The sequence below is a fragment of the Pieris napi genome, chromosome 21, assembly GCF_905475465.1.
Source record: "Pieris napi chromosome 21, ilPieNapi1.2, whole genome shotgun sequence".
NCBI classification, from domain to species: domain Eukaryota; kingdom Metazoa; phylum Arthropoda; class Insecta; order Lepidoptera; family Pieridae; genus Pieris; species Pieris napi.
Genome location: NC_062254.1, coordinates 11,285,530 through 11,307,258, shown reverse-complemented (window position 1 = coordinate 11,307,258; position 21,729 = coordinate 11,285,530). Strand labels below are relative to the sequence as shown.

At 36.0% G+C, this 21,729-nt stretch overlaps 1 protein-coding gene across 3 annotated transcripts in view; it reads left to right on the top strand.

The window, feature by feature from the left end:
• Nucleotides 1–6,922: 6,922 nt before the first annotated feature.
• Nucleotides 6,923–21,729, top strand: part of LOC125060139 (visual system homeobox 2-like) — a 66,186-nt gene continuing 51,379 nt past the window's right edge. For 2 of the 3 annotated variants that reach the window (XM_047664893.1, XM_047664894.1), the window contains exon 1: nt 6,923–7,420. In XM_047664893.1, coding sequence (XP_047520849.1) covers nt 7,126–7,420 — 295 coding nt within the window. In that variant the 5' untranslated portion in view covers nt 6,923–7,125. The remainder of the gene's footprint in view (nt 7,421–21,729) is intronic. The other variant, XM_047664892.1, reaches the window with a different exon arrangement.

Sequence of the window (21,729 nt, the reverse complement as noted above, 5' to 3'; positions counted from 1 at the left end):
TCTTGAACTTTAAGTTTTGGTTCACTTCTGTACGATACGAAAACTTGTTTGATCTCAACATTTTAACCTTTGTCATCTAAACTAATATTATTAAGGGTTATGTGCCTAAACGAAGTAATCTGTGAAACTTATGAGTTGATTTTGACAATTCACTCTATTAGCTTTAGTAAAATACCTAATTACGATTATAATTAGTATTTGAAATTATCTTTTCCCGTGCCTGTGATAACTATATTCAGACATCTAATGAGCTTAGCTAATCTATAGCCAAAGCTTTCTAGTCTATCATTAAATTAAGTATTTATTTCTTTTACCAAATGCGAAAGTGAGTATTACAACACAAATCTCTGAAGTCAGAATGTCAAGCGATCCATTTGTTAGAATAATGTTAACTGCTTATTTTATTATTACATTATTTATCATAAAGTAAATAAAGGTTTCGATTAAAACACAAAAAAATCTTGAATAGTCTTAAAAGTTTTATTTGAATGATCATTAAAATATTAAAACCTGCACACGAGACATCATTGTACTTAATTAAATATAACAAATTGACATTTGATGTTTTATTTAATGGAATAGATAAGGAAATCATTGAACAGTTTGTTCAATGGCGGTTTAGTAGGTGACCATGCAGGCTACAACGTATGTGGGACACTTATAAATGAAGAATTAGGGATAAGTGTTCAATTATTACAATTAATCAATTCACCGATGAAGCGTAGAGGTAAGTGCTGCAAATGTTGAAAAAGAATGAAGTAGGTTCAAGTCGTAATACTGGAATATGACGGTTTTGCTGATACTAAACTAGTTTTCAAGGATTTTGAATAAATATCCGTTTATCTTTTACTACATACAGTTGTGGTTAAAGTTATTGTGTAAAAATGTATATAAATAAATAAAAATCATCGTTGCACCTAGCAATTATTTGCCTGAACCATTTTGAATCAGTATAGTCTTGTTTTGGCCTCCACTTGAAATTAGCACACGTATAACGCTAATAATTTAGCAAAGCTGATCAGTCTATAACATGTATATTTGTACCGTTCTTAAGATTTCATAATTCTATGTTATTCTTTAACTTATAAAAGTAGAACGTAAAGTAAGAACGTAAAAGTTTATAGCTTTCAAACCACAGGTTTTGTGGTTTAATGACGGAATGATTGAATGACAACTTTATTTTACATCTTGTATTCCCATATACAACTTCTCGAGCCTAATCAGCGGTTCTACTACCCGAGGACCTTCCCTTTAACTTGGAGGAGGAGTACACCATCTTCCGCCACAAGTCACTATACGCGATCAAAAAGATTTATGTAAAATTAAAACAACAATAGCCTTTTTTAAATTTTACAAAGTATTAATTCATCAACCTTTTATTAAAAGAGTTTAAGCCGTCAGGCAACAATAAATGGAATTTTTTAGGTTGGATGATTTGGGAAATTTGGGAAAATATGCTTTTAATTGATATTTTACCTCTTTTTAGTCATTGGTGGTGAAACTCGGTTGCTAAGGCGATCGAAGACAGTAAATGACACTACGTTGTATTATTTTACTTTGCATTATCTGCATTATGATATATCCAAAGTAATATTAATAAATAATAGTAATACTTAATAATTGAGTACATATAATTATTATTTTTACATTTTCGTTTAGTTGATTAAAAAATCAACGAACCAATAATCAAAAGACTAGTTGATATTTAGGATTTTATGGTTTCGTAGATTATATATCAACGGACTTAAACATTTAGTTATGAACTAGCACCCAAATAAGAAGAATATGCATCTTATGGTCTCCGTCGCTTAGTTAGTCATCCGGATTGCTCAACCCAAAGGGCTTGCAACCACCAGGAACCAAAGATGGCTGCTTATTTCATTATTAGTATTCCTACAAATAGTTCTAATACTTATACAATTATGCAATATATAAGTACTATTACTTTTATGCACAAAACATAATAATAATAATAAGCCTTTTTATTTCCTGTTTTACAACAGTTGGTAGTTGCTATATTACAGTAACCAAAAATATTGATTTTGTTCGTAATATATATATATACATATTTATTTATATTAATTTATGAATTAACAGGAACCCCGGTTTGGGTAATGGCCTCCTCCAAAGCTGCCCATTTTTGTCATCATCTTCCCAGCGGTCTAAGGGTATCCCCTTCCGTCTCTTGTTTGGTGGCCCTTTCCATTGGGTAACTCGTTTGGTCCACTTTCTGCTAGAAATTCTTGCTATATGGCCAGAAGCACAAAACATAGTAACAGTTAAAAAGGATATTAATTGTATAATAATACTAAAAACACAGTTTTTGTCTGTTTCTTTATATTAATATGATGTGTCACTCGTGCAAGAGAGAAGAGTTATGCAATTGAGACCCTAATAGAATGCGGTCGAGCAGAAAGTACTGAGTGAGGTGATGTTGCCTGTGCGGTTTCTGAGCATTTGAAAGCCTAGAGTGAATGGATCCTCACATACCCTTGTTCATCGGAGCGAAGGATGCGCAAATACATTCCAACTCGCATATCAAAATATCTATGTTGATGTTGTGTTTATGTTTGTGCTATGTTCGAACTAAATCTAAAAGTGCGTAGCATAGATTTAGAATTAATATTTTACAAATTTCATAATTCTGATGATATTTGAATTAATAATTAATATTATATTACATTCAGACATCGTACTATTTATACTAATGGAGGGCTGGAAGTAATAACGGGAACGGGTAGTTTTGAAGGATCATACAACATAATATAATATCATTGGGACGAAATGATATGTTGTTTTAGGCCATACATCTTTTCTACCTGTTCTTACAAAACCCACGATGACAATCAGATTACAGATGGATTCACTTATGCTAGAAACGAGCTGAACATTTATGTTATTATTACATTACAGAAGATGATTGCAATTGTTGTTGTTGTTTTAGATATGTTCCAGAATAAAGGAAATTAATAATTAATTTAATTTAATCAAAATATTTAAACAAAAACAATCATCAATTGAAAGCTGAAAGCTACGAGTTTTGATAATTTATAAGTAAACGGGAATAAATACGCTGAATGTTTTGATTAATGCCAAGTTAAATTATAAATAAATTACATCGGTTTATTATAACAATTATTAAGAAATACCCAGTGGGACTGCAGTAAATGACATGTTGTTGTATTATTTATTTATATTAATATATCATCCGAAAAAAGTAGTTGGAACATCCCCTTTAGAAACGTTTGGATAACCAACTCTCAAAAACTAGGGAATTGAAGAAACTCGGCACTCCATAAGTCGGAACATAATTAATTCAAATAAAAGTAAAAACTTTTTCTTTATAAAATGTTCCAAGTTGATCCATATAACTTTTAGTGGCAACTAACGAACTTTTAGCACATTCAAACAGATTATACTGATATCTTCCTTTTTTTGAAGTCGATTAAAGTGGGAGAAGTTTTATGAATGTCATTTGAAGAAGTGTTATCAAAGACATGAGTCTTAGTTTTGACCTTATCTTGTTGGGTCTTCGATGTCATCAAACATAGTAAACCCTTCATCATCATCATAATAGACAATTATGTTGTTGTTTTTATTTGCTTCGCCTTCGAGAGCTGCGTCAGTCTGGGTACCTACTTGTAAAGCAAGTTTCTCTCGACCCAGAGATACATAGAATGAATTCATAAGTCAGTGTGTCGGATCTAGAAGGTTGATTTGAATTCTCTTTAAATAAAAACGTTTGTAAGTTTAAGGCAACGAAGTGTCAATAAATAAAATAACAAAAATAAATTTCTCATTTTCAATAACTATAGTCCTGCACTTAACTACCGAATGCGATGAGTCTCCAATTATGATACAAATAGAGGAATTGTTTTATGCAGTTTTGAGAAGGAGGGTGTGAATTCTTCCAAGTTTTATCCTTATCCAGAAAATAAATAAATAGTTTGCAGAAAAATTATTTGAGAAAAACTAATGTTAAAGCTCAAAATACACTCTTTATCCCAAATTCAATATAGAAGTCATTACAAACATTATTTGCAATGCTATAATATACAATAATGAATATTGTTTATATAATACAATTATGTGGTAGAACAAATCTTTTGTAGATTTCTAGATATAACTTCTATAAATTCTGTTGTATATAATAATATTAACAAAATAAAGTTGTCTTCTAAGTTACAATCTTAGTTGTTAGGATGGATATTATTGGGGTTTTTTTTTAATTTGTAATGTATCCAAAGGATAGGCAATATTAGAAGACTTTGAAGTAATTATTATTAAAATAATGTTTATTTCCAGTTCTTCTCTTCCGTTCTACGCCCTTGATTTTAAAAACTGGCTGTAAATGTAAAATTAGAAGCATGTAGGTTCTTCTTTGACGTTCATATGTGTACATTGTGTTACCTATACCTATGAATAAAGGTTTTTTGACTTTTGACTGTTAATAAAACAAAAATAGTAACATTTGAATTCATAATCTAGTCAGCTCAGGACAAAAAATAATTCCTAATATAACAGCAGTGAACTACATAATAATTCAAAAGCCGGATGATCAATACGAGCAGGTACATAAAGGCGAGGCAAAGAAAATAATTAGAAAAGATCGTGCGAACCGATTCAGACAATGCGAGCCGAGCGTAACGTGACACGAGCTCTTACACCACTACAATATTTTGATCGCCCCACAAACATCGCTATTCTCTCTTCTTCTTTTGGCCATTTCGTTATTCTTATTTATATACCATCACTCACTTACGTTGTTGAATAATATAAATCCATATGTGGTTTAGTTAGAGTTAGTAACAATCAAGTAGACGGTCGTCGTTGCTATGTTAGTATTGTTTAGTAAACACATACCTTTCGTGTGTTTAACGATTTGTGTGTTCTTTGTGATCAACACTTTCGGGATACCATTGGTTCTATGCCCAACACGATGCATCAAGAATGCCACTCTATTCCGAATGTATAAATAAAACCGTCAGTTCGGGTCTTATAAATCGGTTAAATGTATCTGAGAGCAGTGGCTAAATCTGGAGTCCAGTACAGTTAAAGATTTAATTGCAATCCAATAGAATCCAGATAACGTGAAAGTCAATTACCTACTACGATTTACAGTTTCAACTCTTCATACTCAAACCCCAGGTGGTTTAGGGACTATTTCTACTACATAATATATCGGTTTCAAAGTAATGAATTTGCGTGTTTAAAGAAGAAATGGAAACAAACGAATAATACGTAAAAATTAATTACAAAAGTGAGCTACTTTAATTTTCTTAATGAAAATTTATCAAAACATTTGAAACCTTGTAAAATTACGTGTCGATATCTATAATACCTTCTGTATATTAACGATAGGAAAAAGGCAAAATACTTCTGCCTTTATGAATCACTTGATTTTCTTAATTAGATAAAATACGATTCAAAAAAATTCTAAATTTATTTAATCAATAACAAGTTACATTGTTTTAGCAGATATTGGAGCCCCTGAATTAAGTCTAGGGAGTGAATCAGGATTATAGTATGGGTAGATGATTGAAATCTAATACAATGTACATTTTGAAATGTTTTTAATTACAATGTATTAACAACATCTATCGTTGACTTATGACTACTTATTAAAGACTTATTCTTATGTAAATAAAATAAAACAAAACCAACATGGCTACCAACTGCTTTAAGTAGGTATTAGAACGGTTGAGACATTATTGTCTATGGCTAGAAATGTAATAAATCAAACCGTCTTTTCCCAAATATTAAGATACCTATCTTTGGTCCAAGTCTTCAAGTCTATCAGTCAGCAAAATTCGATATTTTAATTAACATTCAAGTTAAATGAAACACTACTTAAGAGTAACTTAAGAGAGTTGGCTGCGACCTAAATCTACTTTGAGTGATGAGATGTTTGTTGCATCACAAAATACTCCAAACAGGCATTGAAATTATCCAATCTTTCCATCAAAGTACAGTAAATTTACTAATTACAACAAAAGTAAAATATGTTTTTGTAGCTGTTGAAGTGCGAATGAAATTTAATCAAATGTTACTCACAACATTTAATTAATTTTCAATATTAACTAGATGAACCTATGTTTATGATAGGTACCTACTTGTGCCCTAAATCCCGTACTCTTCCCTTTTATTATCTGTTTCGGTATTATCAATGTTTGTGCTTTATCTAAAAGGAACTTTAACGTCTAAAGTAATTCGTCAAATCAAAAGTAAAAAAATATTTTTGAAGAAATGACAATTTCGTGGAGTGGTGGACTCGATCTCAATGCAAAGTTTAGGCGAAACTAAAATGAACAAAACAGTCTTCAGAAAGCATTGAATGATATGTGGGCGTAAAAAGAGGTTTCTTTGTTTTAACGCAGTTTTACCCCGAACCGTGCGGCAGGTAATGATCTATAATGGGATATTATACACTCGTGTGAATTCGCGGACGTAAATTAATACCCCCTCTCGCATTATAGGCCTCCGCCTCGCGGGAACCTTCTCCGGCCACCTGCCGCCGTCGCCGCCGCCGTCGCACCGCAGCGCCGAGAGACGGCTCACTCTTACGATTAATCAAAATTAAATCGACTCGACCGATTCCCACACTTTAAGCTTTAACTCGACGTGTTGTAGTATCAATTCGGTCGGCACGAGTTCGAGTGGGCGTGTACGCCGTGAAGAAATCCGGCCAATAGAGTGCGGTAACAAAATATCCGTATTGGCTATTAGCAGGCCCCGCCCCCCCGGCCCGGCCGGCGAGGCGCCCGACGCGAAACGTCTGAAGCGCAGCGCGGCCGCGCCGCTTTTGGGACCTTTTAGTTTCGGTGCTACGGTTGCGCGTCTCAGTTCCGAAAGGTCGGGTGGCGCACGGGAAGGGTGGTGAATTAAGATTTTTCAATAGCGAAACCGCGAACGGAGCGCCGAGGGGGGTTCGGTCGTTTTTACACGTCGACGGGCGGCGCCGCGAGCAGACACGCTCGGCACGTCGCGGAGAGCGGTCGCCGTGCGGTCACATATCGCTCTCGCTAGGTTTCACCTCGCAACTTTAGAAAAAAAATCTCAAAAAGTGATCGAACGTTCCAGTGCAAGTGTTAGTAGAATTATGTCTAGTTGAGGACCAGAGTGAAGATGCAAGCCATGAGCGCCAACACGAGCGCGCCGCGTGCACCTCAGCGGTCGCCGTTCGCGATACAAGAGCTGCTGGGACTATCGGACGGACGAGATGCTCGCGACCGGTACCTCGAGAGCCGCGATGACCGCGTTCTGAACCTTTCCGAGGGCCGCGATGCCCGCGGTTACCCACCCCAGTTCCCTCTGCCGGCGGCGATGGCCAGCCGCGTAGCATACGCCGCCGCCTTCAACGCACAGGCCGCCGTAGCGGCCGCTTTTCTCCCTGGACCTCCGCTGCTGCATCCGCCGCCCGGTGAGTTCAAGATATTAAAAATCAGACCGAGCTCAATCTCTCTATTATCTTACTATCTTCTTTGGGTCTCCCGCCTTTTTAAAAGTGACGTAGTTAATAGAATTCCTACTTTCAAATAGGTAATTCCACATTTATACTAAACAATGTTTTAGTGTGTTAAAAGAATAAAGGTTTCGTCAACCAAAATAATACAAGAAAAATATAGTCAGGGAATAGGCAGGTACAGCTATTTTCTTTGTACAAGTAACCAAATAGGTATTGAGATTCGAGAATGTCTGCTAAATTTAGTTGATCTCGAAGTAAAGATTAATTGTATTCTCATTCAAATTACTTTTATCGAAGGAAGGAAGGAAGTACCATTGCATCCAGAATACATTTAGCAACTCGATATTTTAAATTTAAGTTCAAACATTGATAAGTCTCCAGTAGTAATATTTCCACGGAACAAAAGTGGCTTTACCTGTATCTTATAAGAATGATCAAATATCTTATATGAATAATAAAATAGAACTCAATAAGTTGGCTACTTATAAACCGCCACCTCGATGAAGGAACTTAGGTAGGTGAGAATAAATCAAACGCGGAGTGGATTGAAGCTTTTGCGTAGCGACGCGAACGCTTTGTGCGATTAATTAGCGTTTATTTTGTTTTATAATTAGCGTCTTTATAAAGTCTGTGAGCTTTGTGCGAGCTGTCAGACGGGATCGGGTTTCTTTGTGTCGCGAGTGTGAGCCGCCTGGCTGCTGCTTCACAGCCTTAAAACTCCTTATGCGTTTCGGTCAAAACCTCACTTGCCCTTTAATATTGGTCCTAAATCACCTTTTCTCTGTAAGATCTTTGTCTAATCTTAAAATCGCCGGTAATCTAAAATAATCCATTCAATAAAACAATATTTATGTTTAATAAAATAATAGAAAACGAATTATAATTGTTTTATAAATGCGGTTATTCTTCTTTATTTGATAATCAATAAATTCGATAAGATGTTATGCACATCGACCCGCTATAGGTTTTTAAGAAATATAGAAATCTCTATATATGTTTAGAAAACAACTAAACGTGTCTACAAAATTTACCCATTATAAGGAGAAATTAATATATTTGAGATATATTTTCAATATTATATACCTAACTATTGTCTTTACGCACGTTAATTCCCGGCCTTTCCGTTTCCGTCGGCCGCCGAACTATGTGCATTATTAAATGTAGCCATGAAATAAAATACTTTAATTAATTTAACATTTTTTTAGTTTAATCTAATAAGAAAACTGCTGCATTATTATGTTAAATGAGTCTGAACTGTGTTTTTATAATTTTACCGGTTTTTAATTCACAGTCAGCATTTCATGTGTCGTTTGATAAAAGTTATTTTTTAAATTATTTGTAGAGTATTGTATTGATTATTAAGTTGCTGAATAATGAAGAGTTAAAAATTAAAGTTTGTTTTTCCTAAAATTCATATGTAAGTTACTTTTTGCAATCATTTATTTGCTAAGGCCGATTTACCAAAGTAAATAAGAAATAAACCAGTTCTAAAATTAAACCCACGTTGAACAAAATGGCTATAGGTACCTACTTTATTGTCTTTATATTACTGGTATTTGTGATACTTAATAAATGAGAATGTTTTATTTGCTATAATAATTAATATCTACACTTGACTTTTATATATCTATAGAAGACACAGTAGGTACATTACCTAATGGTCACTTATCAACTAGTTAATAATTTTTATATAAATTGTTTTATATCTTTTTTGAATAAGTTTGAACAGAATTAATTTGCCGAGTTCCGTTTTCCCTTACCAAGACTCCTAAAAAGATTTTTCCTAAAAAGTTGTGAAGCTGTCAGCTCCGATAAATTGTGTAAAGCCCGTTACTACTGTTAAATACATAATTTAACTTTTTTACACTTTTCACTTAAAATGATAAATTTCTAAAATATTTTAGTATTCATACAATTACCTTAGTAAGGATAGCGAGGTAATAACACATGAACATTGTAGGTACTATTATATATATTACCTAGTCTGTTGACTGTGGTATAACAAGAGACTCATATTTCTATTTGTTCAGAACATTTTGACAGAAATAGATGAATGAATAGGTACATACAGTTATTAGATAGGTATGTGTCGTGATTTGAACATTTGACTAATAGCACCTCAAGTATTCCAAAACATGAATAAAGTGTGGTTTTACTGATATAATAGGTTTGTTTTGTTTTACAATTATTGACTCATGAACCTAATGTACATTATTTTTTAAACATTAAAACTGTCTGATGCTCTAACCGAAACTATACTCCTTGTGCAATAATAGTAAAATATATATGGGAAATGTTATGTGCCTCTAATTCATTACTTAAAGTACCTTAATGATAAGTATGTCAAATGGAAGAGACTGGCTGCCCACAGGGAATCCTAGTGTGGGGGCTAGCGCACTTTCTTATTAGACTGTACATCTGTTTAATGTGATAAAGTTTTTGTTTCTTCCTTAAAAATCGTTAAATGATGGCAGTTACCGCCTACAATATGCCAAGGCCCAATCAAAGACCTTACAATAATAACTAACTCGCTTAGTAATCGTTAATTTAGCAGGCAATCAATACAGTAGGTATGTGGAGCATGGTATGTGGCCAGCCGCCTGCGCCCTCGACAAAGGGGCCCCTTCAGAGGTGAGCACAAAGGCCGCGTGCTTAACCAAACGGCGAAATAATAATTATCACCGATTTTGCCAATGCCCTCCACATTTTAGTTCCGCCCGTATCACCTCGATGTCCGTCTGTTCGCTACCGAGCATTTCTCAGATCATGCAATTCTGCCTTACCACGACTTAGGTTGATTCCTGTTTCCTTAAGACAAATCCAATCAAAAGTCAAGAAGGTATACGCATAAGATCAAAAAAAACATCATCACCAAATGGCGATGATGAGGTGCCAATTCACAGCACATTCACATCAGACAACATAAGAAAAAGTTGAACTATTCTGAGCTCAATTTACTTTGGCTCTGTTCTAGAAATAAACAATTGTTTGTTTTAGTTGACACAGCTTGGCCTCGGCTACCCGATGATGATTCACGAGAGCAATTTAGACAAAAGTTGACAAAAAGCGAAGCAAGGTAATGCTAGTCTACGACACCTCCGAATGTAGACAAAACGCTTTTGAAAACCAGTCGCGAAGAAAAGATGAGTGAGGGCTCACACCTCAGTGGGCCTTTGTGCCAACTCGGCCACACAATGCTGTCCTCACATCGTGGACAAAGCCGCTTGATAATGCGTTAGCTGATCTCATTCAACAAATTAGTGCTCCTGACAGTTGAGCTTACAGCTTTGTCCCACTTTTGTGCCTTTGTCTATTGATTATTGATTAAACTCCACTCGTTTTGGTTATTACAAATCGTTTGAGCTTGCCATACCTTACCGTACCATTTCGTAAAATAATACTAACAAATTAGATTTCTATTTTAGAAGTAAGTAAGGTAATTGCTTCGATATTACGATTGTTATTAAATCGTATTTAAAAATAGTTTTTTTGCATATATAATTACTTCCTATTTCAATAAATTAATATCTGTTATAATATGTTGCTCTGAATTGTATATTCTATCAGGTATATGGTTCCTGGTATGTGCAAATACTATAGCACAGGCATGTAGTAGTTCACAATGATTGCTAATTAAAATCGATTGATTGATTATTATATAATATTGTAAGTATTAATAGCAATTTAATGCCAAATGCAAGACAGCACAATCAGCCGCTGTTAAGGGCTGAAGCTGCCACAGCTTGTGTGGCAGAGGTAATGGAAACGTACAATTTTAATAATATCAAACGATGGAGGGCTTTGGTGTTGTTTCGTTTTTGCAACACAAGTGCCGATTGGCGATCGATTTCAAAGAAATTCGGCTGAACACCCTCCGCCCAACGGAAGAGTGGAATGGGGCCGAGTGGGGAAGAAAACATCTATAAATCGTGCATAATTATAACTTTTCCATACATTAAACAACAGCGTTCTTGTTGTTTTTCAAAGAACGAGACAAAAGTTTTAGAAAAAGTAATTCTAAAGAAATTTAAACTACCATCTACTCACTACCTCTTCATACTTGTACATATACTGACATATATATAGAAGATAGTGAAGGTGATCAGCCTTCTGCGCCTACAAATACGAAACGATTATTGTTTTTCCGGGAATCGAAGCCGGGATCTCCTAGCCACGTAGGCTTCACGCTACTTCACCAGCTCTCAGAGTCGCGACAAAAACGTTTTGCGAATGTAATACGGGAGTCATAGGTCTCACTCAGCGATCAGTTTCACTCAATCTCTTTCATTGGAAAAGAAAGGAAGAGTTAAAAGGAGAGTTTTAAGAGAAGGAAAATTCATACTTTTAGAATATAGATATCTACTATTATTAATATTTTTATAATTCAATTAAATTGCCAGTGCCATTTAATCAATTTTTTATTATAATGCTGTTTTAACCTCGGGTCCAGTACAGTCGTCGGTAGGCAAAGGGCGGCAACACATCGATCGCAGCGGAATGTGGCGGAACAAATTAGACAAACGCATTAGCAACGTTATTAGCGGCTTTAGGGCAAACACACAACTATTGCTAAGCGATACTAATAATTATTCCATCTGCATTTGTATTAATTTTTTTTTAAAGTCAAGGTCTACAATTGAAGTGAAAGTAGTAAATTAAATTGTTTGGCCTTCCTCAATAAATTGACTCCAATACAAATATTGCAGTCCGAAATAAATGAGCTTTCAACATTAAAATAAACAACGTTACCAAAAGTACATAGAAGTTTTAGTCTTTGGCTCAATCTTTCAATATTTAATATATTTCCCTTCTTAGGCGATAGCTTACTGCAGCTTGCAGTGTAGACGCGGCGGTACCCGTAAGGGTAGTCGGTTCTCGGTGCGCGGCGCTCGTACGAACACGCACGCACACTGACGCGAATGCGAGCGCACACTACTGCACGTGTTCGCGAACGCTTAACCCTTCCTTCTCAAACCAGTTTTGGCATTCGGTCGCCGGCAATGGCTAGTAGCGGCTAGAGTTTCACTTATTTCAACCAAATTATTTCTCTACTTTTTATTATATAATTAACAAAGCTATTTGGTTATTGGTTTGGACTCAGTTTCCGCAATTAGACTCTCAATAGGTCCGTGCGTGAAGTCCTGGCTAACTAAGCCAGCCTAACTCATTCCTGGGCACTTCACAGGCTTCACGGAGCGACCTAGCTGTTCCGAGGATTTCTACGTACGTTGTTTAGCCACAGCCTCGCATTCCAGGACTACGTGGGTGGCTGATTCGTCTGCGCTGAAACAGCCTCTACACATGGGGCTCTCTGTCGCACCTACCACAAAAAGATGTTTATTAAGGAGACAATGGCCCGTAATTGTCAAAAAAATTAAGATATTTATTTGGACAACAGACGCATTCGCATCGAATAAATATATTTATTTGCCAAGTAGGTAACTTTAATTAAAATAGTTTCAGTCATTCAAAATGTTTGAATTAAAAACTGTTTATTCATTGCCAAATGTGAAAGATTAAAAGTTTACTTAAAATTAAAAATAGAATATTATAATCGCTGCCGCTCGTGAATTGGACCGTAATTCAAAGCGAGATCCGTGAAGGTGTGAAGTAAGAGCGCTCGGGCCGATATTAGCCGCGCGTTATTCGACACACAAACATTGCACACATATTGCTGGGCGTGACACACAACGCGACTGCGATTATACCCTGCGACTGTGACGCGACTGGAAACACTATTACACCAAAAGGATTTGAAGGAAAATTGATTTCAAATAAATATAAAAGGGGAAAATAGTACATACGGCATATCCTTGTCTGGATTAATTAAACTAGAAAAAGTTTCTCGATTCACTTATTGTGAAGCATAACAAAATATCGAGTCGAGATACAAATCAACAATAAAAGTGGTCATGATGATGGGCGGATGCCAGCGACGGTTCCTATGAGCCGTGAGTATCGGGCGACGAGAGAGCTTACGCAGGCAGTGTCTTTGTGCCTGCAGTTTTACATATTGTTGTGTGGAATCGATTGATAATCAGATATGCAGATTACTGTCTCGGCCTCCTCTCCAACTCTGAACAGTGCAAGCCACCTGCTGGTTTGTCATTTTTTTAAGCGTCTCTTCTCACCGGTCACCACATACTATATTCATACGTCATATACTTACAAATAAAGCTTTTAAGTGGTTCTATATACTAATTTGAATTTCATTTTCAATGTTCTTAGAGGAAGTCGGCACATATTTTCTGTTCTGTATCTAACTCAGTCATCCAGTTGTAATTTAACTACAATTCAATTTAAATTTGCAGTATGAACCTGTGATTAAAACCTACTTATTCCTATGTCTTGGCGCCAATAAACCTGTCGTTATTTCTTAAAATAATTAACAATGTCATATTAATTGAGCGATCGTCGAGCCAACGGTACAGTGTATAAGCTGCGTTGTGTGTGTGTGGGTGCGTTCGGCGGTGTGGGTGTGCGCAATAATGGCGGGAAGAGTTCGCGGCCCGACACCTCCGCACAAAGACGCCGGGCTTAATAGCTACTTTCACAGCACTAGCGGCGCTCCCGGCGACGCCTCACTCTTTTAATTGACAATTAACTCTGGAAATTTTAACTAATGAGCGAATGCATATACCAACAATAACGTATGGTTAATTTATTTAACTAAATAAGAAATTGTAAGATGTATTATTATCATACATAAATAACTTAAAACATACACAGCTTGAGAATAACAAGTGAGCCCAGTCGGCAAGTGACTCAACCGACATGAAGCAGTCTGCTTACGATATAAGAAATATTTAACAGTCTAGGCGACAAACAAACAGAGCGATAGTATTTATTTATAAGCTAAAAAACAAACACTAGAAGCTCAGAGAAACGTGGAGCGGCCGCCCGCCCTGCGCCGCCCAAACACCCCACGCTTCTAATTAGCCTGAAAACGAAACTATCACGGCTGCACTCCACTCTCGACCCTGCTGCACTCCATCTAAAGACTAATCTTCGACGTCAACGGTAATAATAGAGAACACTCGACCTCGTAGTGTGAATTTTTTTAGTATGTTTGTTATTGAGACAGGTGCGAAGGATTCTAAACTATAGCCTAAGGACTCTCCGGCTGGAAGTTGAATTGACTAATAAGTGAGAACAATGCCCGACTCCATTACCTTTGTGCCGGATCAAGAGATTATTTAGAGAGGCTACGTGACGCGGTATAAAGCATCTGCAACTTTATATTTTAGACATTCGAAAACCCTAAATCATGCATATTCAAGAAGAACTTCGCTGCGATGTGCTGGAGATAAATTAAATGTTTAAATTTGAAAACACATTGTTGCCTCATTCCCCATTAGTGTTAAATGCTAATAATAAAAAGGTCATTTAATCATAAAATTAATGACATAAAAAATTAATTAAGTGGAACATAGAATTCTTGGATATAAAGTCACTACTAAAATTGGCAAACAACTGTGCGTTACTTTACGATTTTGTGTTTTATTTCTTGAGAGTAAGGGTTCTTTTTCCAAATCAGAGTTTTAAGAATTTTCCAAACTGGAATACAACCTCATTATAAGAACTCCAATAAATTTTTAGCGTCGTCAGAAGTTTTCAGATCGCCCATCCCGCTCTGGCCGTCATCGGTAGGCTATACTCTGTCTCGCTCGCCAGCCGATTATGATAATATCCCTGGGGCTGAATATAAATTGGGCGCTTATTTACAATGAGTTATTTAATGCGCGCGTATCATCGTTATGCTAATTTTATTAAATAATATTATGCTGTTCAGCCCTGATATTCTCCTACTCTATAGTCCGACTCATAATTTGTCTATTAACCCATTTTATTTATTAAACATGCGACTGACTTCCGACTTTCTAGTAAATTACATACGACATAGTAAATTACTACATATTATATAAGCGTTTTATATGTTTTTAGGCCCATACGCTACGAGCTGGGGCTACGAGACTGCTACGACGGTCATAGCATTGTCTTTCCCCGTGTCCGTGTAACATATATCTCTAAATTCGTTTATATAAACCAAATACTTTAATTAAGTCAACCCACCAAAATTAAGAAAAAGTAAACGACTCAACAGCGAGTTCCCCGAAAAACGCGGCCATAAATAAACGCACCCCTGCATTTTTGGACTTTTTAAGGCAAGATGGCTTAATTTCGTCTTCTTGAAGCCTCCATTAGCGAGCGACCCCCGGGATTAGCATTAGGACAATGTATACCCTCACTCGGTCTGTTTGTGTGTTGCTTAATTACGGTGGGAGGTTTATTTTCTTTATTTGCGATTGACAAAGTTACGAGAAAAGTCAGACGGCTCATTGGTCTAGTGGTTAGTACCCCGACTGCGAATCCATGGGTCCCGGGTTCGATCCCCGGCTGAGACAAACATCGATGTGATGAGCTTAGGTGTTGTGCTTAGGTCTTGGGTGTTTAAATATGTATTTATATGTCTATCTATCTATAATATGTATGTATATCCGTTGCCTAGTACCCATAACACAAGCTTCACCAGCTTAGCATGGGACTAGGACAATTGGTGTCAATTGTCCAATAAAAAAAAAAAAAAAAAAAAAAAAAAAAAAAAAAGTCTTTTTACATTAAAATAAAACAAAGACCGACATCAAAACTCTCCTTTTTCAATGTTTTCAAAGATTACAGACCCATTATTGCCTTTTTATTTTCATCACTTTGAAACTTGTAATTACCTGCTTTTGATATTACAGTCGGAACTAATTAGTTTTAAAGTTTTGTAACGAAAATAAATCTCTTTTGCCCCTATCTGCTAAATGTGTTTTAATTAATTATTATATTGCAGACATATCTAAATAAGTCCAATTTTTAATGCTGCATTTATTTTGTTAAACTTAAAACACACAATACACATATATGTGTTTAAACTTATCATTGGCATATAAATATATATACTATACCTATATATCCTATTTCACCATGCCTCTTGCTGATAGAATACAAGTCTTTGTTTTTAATTTATGTTATAATTATTAATTACTTAAGATGTCATGTGGAACATGATATAATGGTTGCAGCTCCTTACAAACGTTTTGTAAAAAAAACATGGCGTTTAAAAAGAGTGGCGGAGAGTTTATTGCCAGTTCTTCTCTTCCGTTCTACGCCCTTGATATGAGAACTGGCACTAAATGTAAAGTTAGAAGCATTTCATATACACTTCTTTTCTTGACGTTCATAAGTGTACATTGTGTTACCTATATGATTAAATGATCTTTGACTTTTGACTTTGTACCTATTTATTGTAGTAACAACTGAGGAGCTCGGTTTTAACCTCGGATCTTTAGTAAGAGTCGATGTCACTTTTTGCTCCACAAATAGGTCAGCCTTGTATGTTTTTTGGATTCAGTTGGACTCGTAGGCGGGTGAGGGGTGAGCTGTTAGGTTACGTTGGAGGGAGAGGAAACGGAGCCGACTTCATTGTTAATTCACTTTCGAACTGAATCCCGTCTTGACAATCGGGATGAGGTTCGGAGCATAATGAGTTCAAGCTACCAGCAGCTACAAGTCTACAATGAGGAAGTTAATATAAGATATAACATATAAACGTATTTTAAATGAAATTTGTTGTAATTTTCATTTCCACAAATTATTTTCATATTTTTTAAAAGTAATAATTGGCTATGACCAAAGAAAAAAAAATTAAGGAAAAAAATGTCTCTTCTTCTTTAATTACGATTATAAAGACAGAAAAACCAATGAAGGAATTTTGCAATCCATTTATTTTAACTTATAACTACAACTTAACTGAACACTAACTTATGAGTGAAAAAATAAGACGTCATTGGATTGGGCGAATCAAGGCGCAGCCTAAACAAAAATAAGATATACCTACCAGCTTTAGACTTTGTAACACTAGATTTACACCCGGCCAGTACGGAGTCAGCTTTCTTATCAATCATCATCATCATCAATCAAATTAAAAATCATAAAAAGTATAGAAAGCTACACCGGTATAACTGAGAGAAGAAGGATGAAGAAAGAAGAAGAATTAATCGATAACTTAGTTAGCCATGCTTAATGCTTATGGCTCCTAAGAATTTTATACTTAGGGAGACTTTAATACCAAAATTGAACCTATGAGAGATGATGAATAAAATGGAATTGAATTCACTGTAAGGGAATTAAATGGGTATGAAATAGAAACAAACGGGGACAAAACCTAATCGACTTTGCTGTCGATAAACTTGCAATTATAAATACTTATTTCAAGAAGAATAGAACAAATAAGAAATGGACCTGGCATTCTCCTGGCGGAAAGTACAATAAACCAGATATGTTCCAGAACATAACTATTACGACAGGTATAACACAAAGCCTAGCAGTTGATCCCACAGAAGATAATGCCAGCAAAGAACATAAAATTTGAACAAGTCGTACAATACCAGTAATAAAAAAAAGGAGAACTACAGAAAACTAAGAATAAACCTCGATCCATGAAAAATTTACTCTCAGCTCTATATAAATAACGAAGTATATAAAAAAATACAAACATGAAAAGAATAAAAATAGAAAGATCTTTCTTTCCTATAGAAAGAGGAGTGAGGAAGGGAGACCCGCTTTCACCAAAACTATTTATCGCCGTTCTGGAAACAGTAAGAAAGAAACTGAAAAAAATTAATAATACTACAGAAGGAATATATCTGAGATATTTTCGGATGACCTAGACCTTTTGTCAGAATCATGCGACCAACAACAAAGAATGGTTAAGGCTTTAAATGATGGCACCATCGAATTTGGTCTTAATGCTACATATGCCTAAACAAAACAACTTCAAGAGAAATTTGGAATTATTACTGGAGCCTGCAGGAAATATTCAAAAGTAGGTAACATGTCACTGTCGTTCTCTGTCAAACTTGGAAATATTCAAACATGTTAGTAAAGAAAGTTGTAGTTTGTGAGAGCGACGACAGCCTTGAGCGCAGTATTCGGGGCGTAAAACGAATTAAAAAAATACGAGAGTTGAAAAAAGCCACAGATACAGTCAAATACGCTAAAAAATTAAAATGGAAGTGGGCGGGACACCTGGCTAGGCTTCAAGACGGAAGAAAGACAAAACGAGTCTCATCATGGAAAGGAAACGGTGCAAATGACAACCCCAATGGTACAGGCCAGCAATTTTGGATAGGACTACTTTTCAAAACTTCTCTCCTCCAACTCTCTTTCTTACTGGCTCCAGGTGGCTTATGTAAGGGAAACTAAACGGGAAGCCTATACCTGTGAACTAGAACTAGTGCGGGTACTAGAATTGTAACATATAATTTAATTCATATATGTATATATTATATGTAAATAAGTAACAAAATGTTCGTATTTATTTTTTTGTATGATCATTATGATTAACAAATAAATACTAAACTAAAACTTAGTTTATTTTTTATATTGGTAATTTTAGTAGGAAATGAAAGAATTGAATATTTTTATAATATTTCGTTTACATTTCAGCACACTTCGATATCGTTGTTTAAAAATGACATAAAATTACTCTAAAAAATTTAGCCCTTTTGTGTTCTCAACCTAACCGAAATCGCTTAATTCCGTCACCGTATGAATTTGCTATTTTCTTAATAAACGTGAGCGCAATCCAGCGTTTAATGAGTATTTCCCGAGGGCGAAGTCGCCGTCGCCTCTACCTCTGCACAGTGCTCACGATCGCTACGGTATACAATAAATATATTTTGGAAAACATTCACCTCGATGTTAATAGAAGAACTAGCTTGTATTTCTGTATTAGTGTTTGCGTTGGCGACATTCAAAAATAACTTGATCTATTTCAAGAAATCAAGTACTGGCAGTTATACTAACAAAAACTTTTTATTTGTACTAAAATGCGCCAGTGAATTATCATTAATACGAAAAACGTGGATAACACGGTTTACGTTTAATTGCTAGTTTGTACTCGCAGCGTGAACACTCCTCTCGCTTAAGTAGTTGTGAAAACTGTCACATTGTATTCATATTTCTGCAGAACCATTTCGAAACAACAGCACGCCACATTTCATTCTTCTGCAAAAACGTCTTCAGAATTCACTATGTCCGTGAAAAATAATTGCCCCGCTGCCGACTCCGGGCAACATTGAGCCTTATGCCTTGCGAATAAGGTGCACTTTAACTTTTTCAACTCAATAATGCTAACCAAATATAAGACATTCTAGTTAGTCGTTTGTTGACAAGCGAAGTGCCAATTGGTTGTTTTTTGTCTTTTTGCCTCGTTATCACCCTCGGCCCCCTCACCCCCTCGACCTAGGCGACAGCGGGGTGCGAGGTGTGTGAGCGCGAGTTGTCATTAGTTTTTAGAGAGACAATAGCAGGTGTTAGGATGTAAAAGAGGCCTGAAACAAACGACTGTTTGTGTTGCGAACAACGCCTCGAGGAGCTCAGAAAAGAAAGCTTATTACGAGCTGCCTCTCTTACGTTACGGAGCTCTCGTTTATTAGTACGATGGAGTAATTAGCTGCTTTATCATTACATCGTTTTGTTTCGCCGAAGTAAGTCTTTACTTTCGAAAACATTAGTGTGTCCAATAACACTTTATATTTGCACTCTGTACTTATGTGCTTTTCAGGTTGTATCACAAATTCACTCACTTGAAATGTTTTTAATTTAAGGTCTTCTTACAAATTGTGATATCGTTTTATGTTCGTTGTATGTCTATCTATTTTATTATCATGGTTTAATTTCGAGCCAAACATTCGACGTATTTACTTCCTCAATAGACATAATGTCTGCTAAATAAGCATAATAATAAGCTAACACTTCTGAAACAAGCCACCTCGAAGAGCTGAACCAGGTAGGTGACGAGAATACTTGAAAATGGTGCGAAGCGATCGCAATAGGCCAGCATGGCGCACGGTAACATTGAGTGGAACAGGATTAGACTAGCGTCCCCTCCCGGAATCGCCCGCGGCGCGCGGCGTCACCTTGAACACCTATGCAATAACTGTACCGTACGCCCGACGACAATTCGCAATATAAACAAAATTGTGTGTAAACGAATTTCACCTCTATCGTGCCGTGCTTTAGCCTAAATTCGAGTGAGGTAATAACGGTAATCGTGTAAATGCATTGCAGGAAACGTGGTAGCTCGTAATAAACACGTTTTATACTCCAACCGTCCAGCTCGGCCTGAGCCCCGACGGCGAGAGCGACCGAGCGTTTGACGGGTCAGCCGAGGGCGGCCGGCTGTGGGCCCGTGTGCCCTAGTGCTCACTTCACACGTAGGACAAAGAGCCCTAACTGCCTGCTATTAACCCCGCCCCGCCCCACCGCGCCCCACCCCGCCGAGCGAACGTTGCCCTAGTGATGTTTGCACTCATTTTGCTAATTTTATAGTATCATTCTTACCAAATTAATTAAGTAAATTAAACAATTATCTAATAATTTGGTATCGATGTTTTTATAATTCACTCAAACTTAATATTTCATTACGATAACAATGTAAAGAATAATCTAAAGCGATATTATATTCATTTGTTTAGAATTTGCAAAATTATAATGTCAAACATCTCGAAGGCAAGTTCCCTTTGTCTTTGCTTGTTACCATTCAAATAGTTTTAATATAATTCAGAATTAACTTTAAGAGACTGCTTTTTTTTACGACAGCTGTAACTTTTGACTAAGCAATATTGTTACGCACGTTACATGGGAACATAGCACCAAACTAATTCGCTTAAGAAATAGTAGGTAGGTTTGATATTATTCAGGATATATACATGAAAGTCTTTGTAGCTGTAATAAATCTTTGAACGGTTGCATGAACATTAATTCTTTGTAATAATTTAATTAAAATGCAATAAAACATGCAAATCCGATTGTGTTTATCCCATCTCTAGCTCAAACGCACGGGCTCTCTTAGTAAATTTCCAACCCGACTTGAAACCTTACTGCTATGATAATAAAATTCCAATTGCTTTATTTACCGCACACAATATGAGAGCCGTGCGTCCCTGTCGAGCTATTCTCGACACACGTACGATGTGTTAAGGTTTTAATTCGTGTGATTCGCGACATAATGATTTGGAGAAGTCGCCGAGGGCGGTAGACGAAGATCCATCTAGATTGTTTTCAAAATATTTATTCTAGTTTTGAAAAGAATATGACGAACGCTCTACGAGTTACATCCTAGATAGCTGCCACTTGTGAATACAGACGCGACGAGGAACCGTATCTGACGCTGCTCTCAATTAAAACCACTTTATGAATAACTTTTAAAAGAT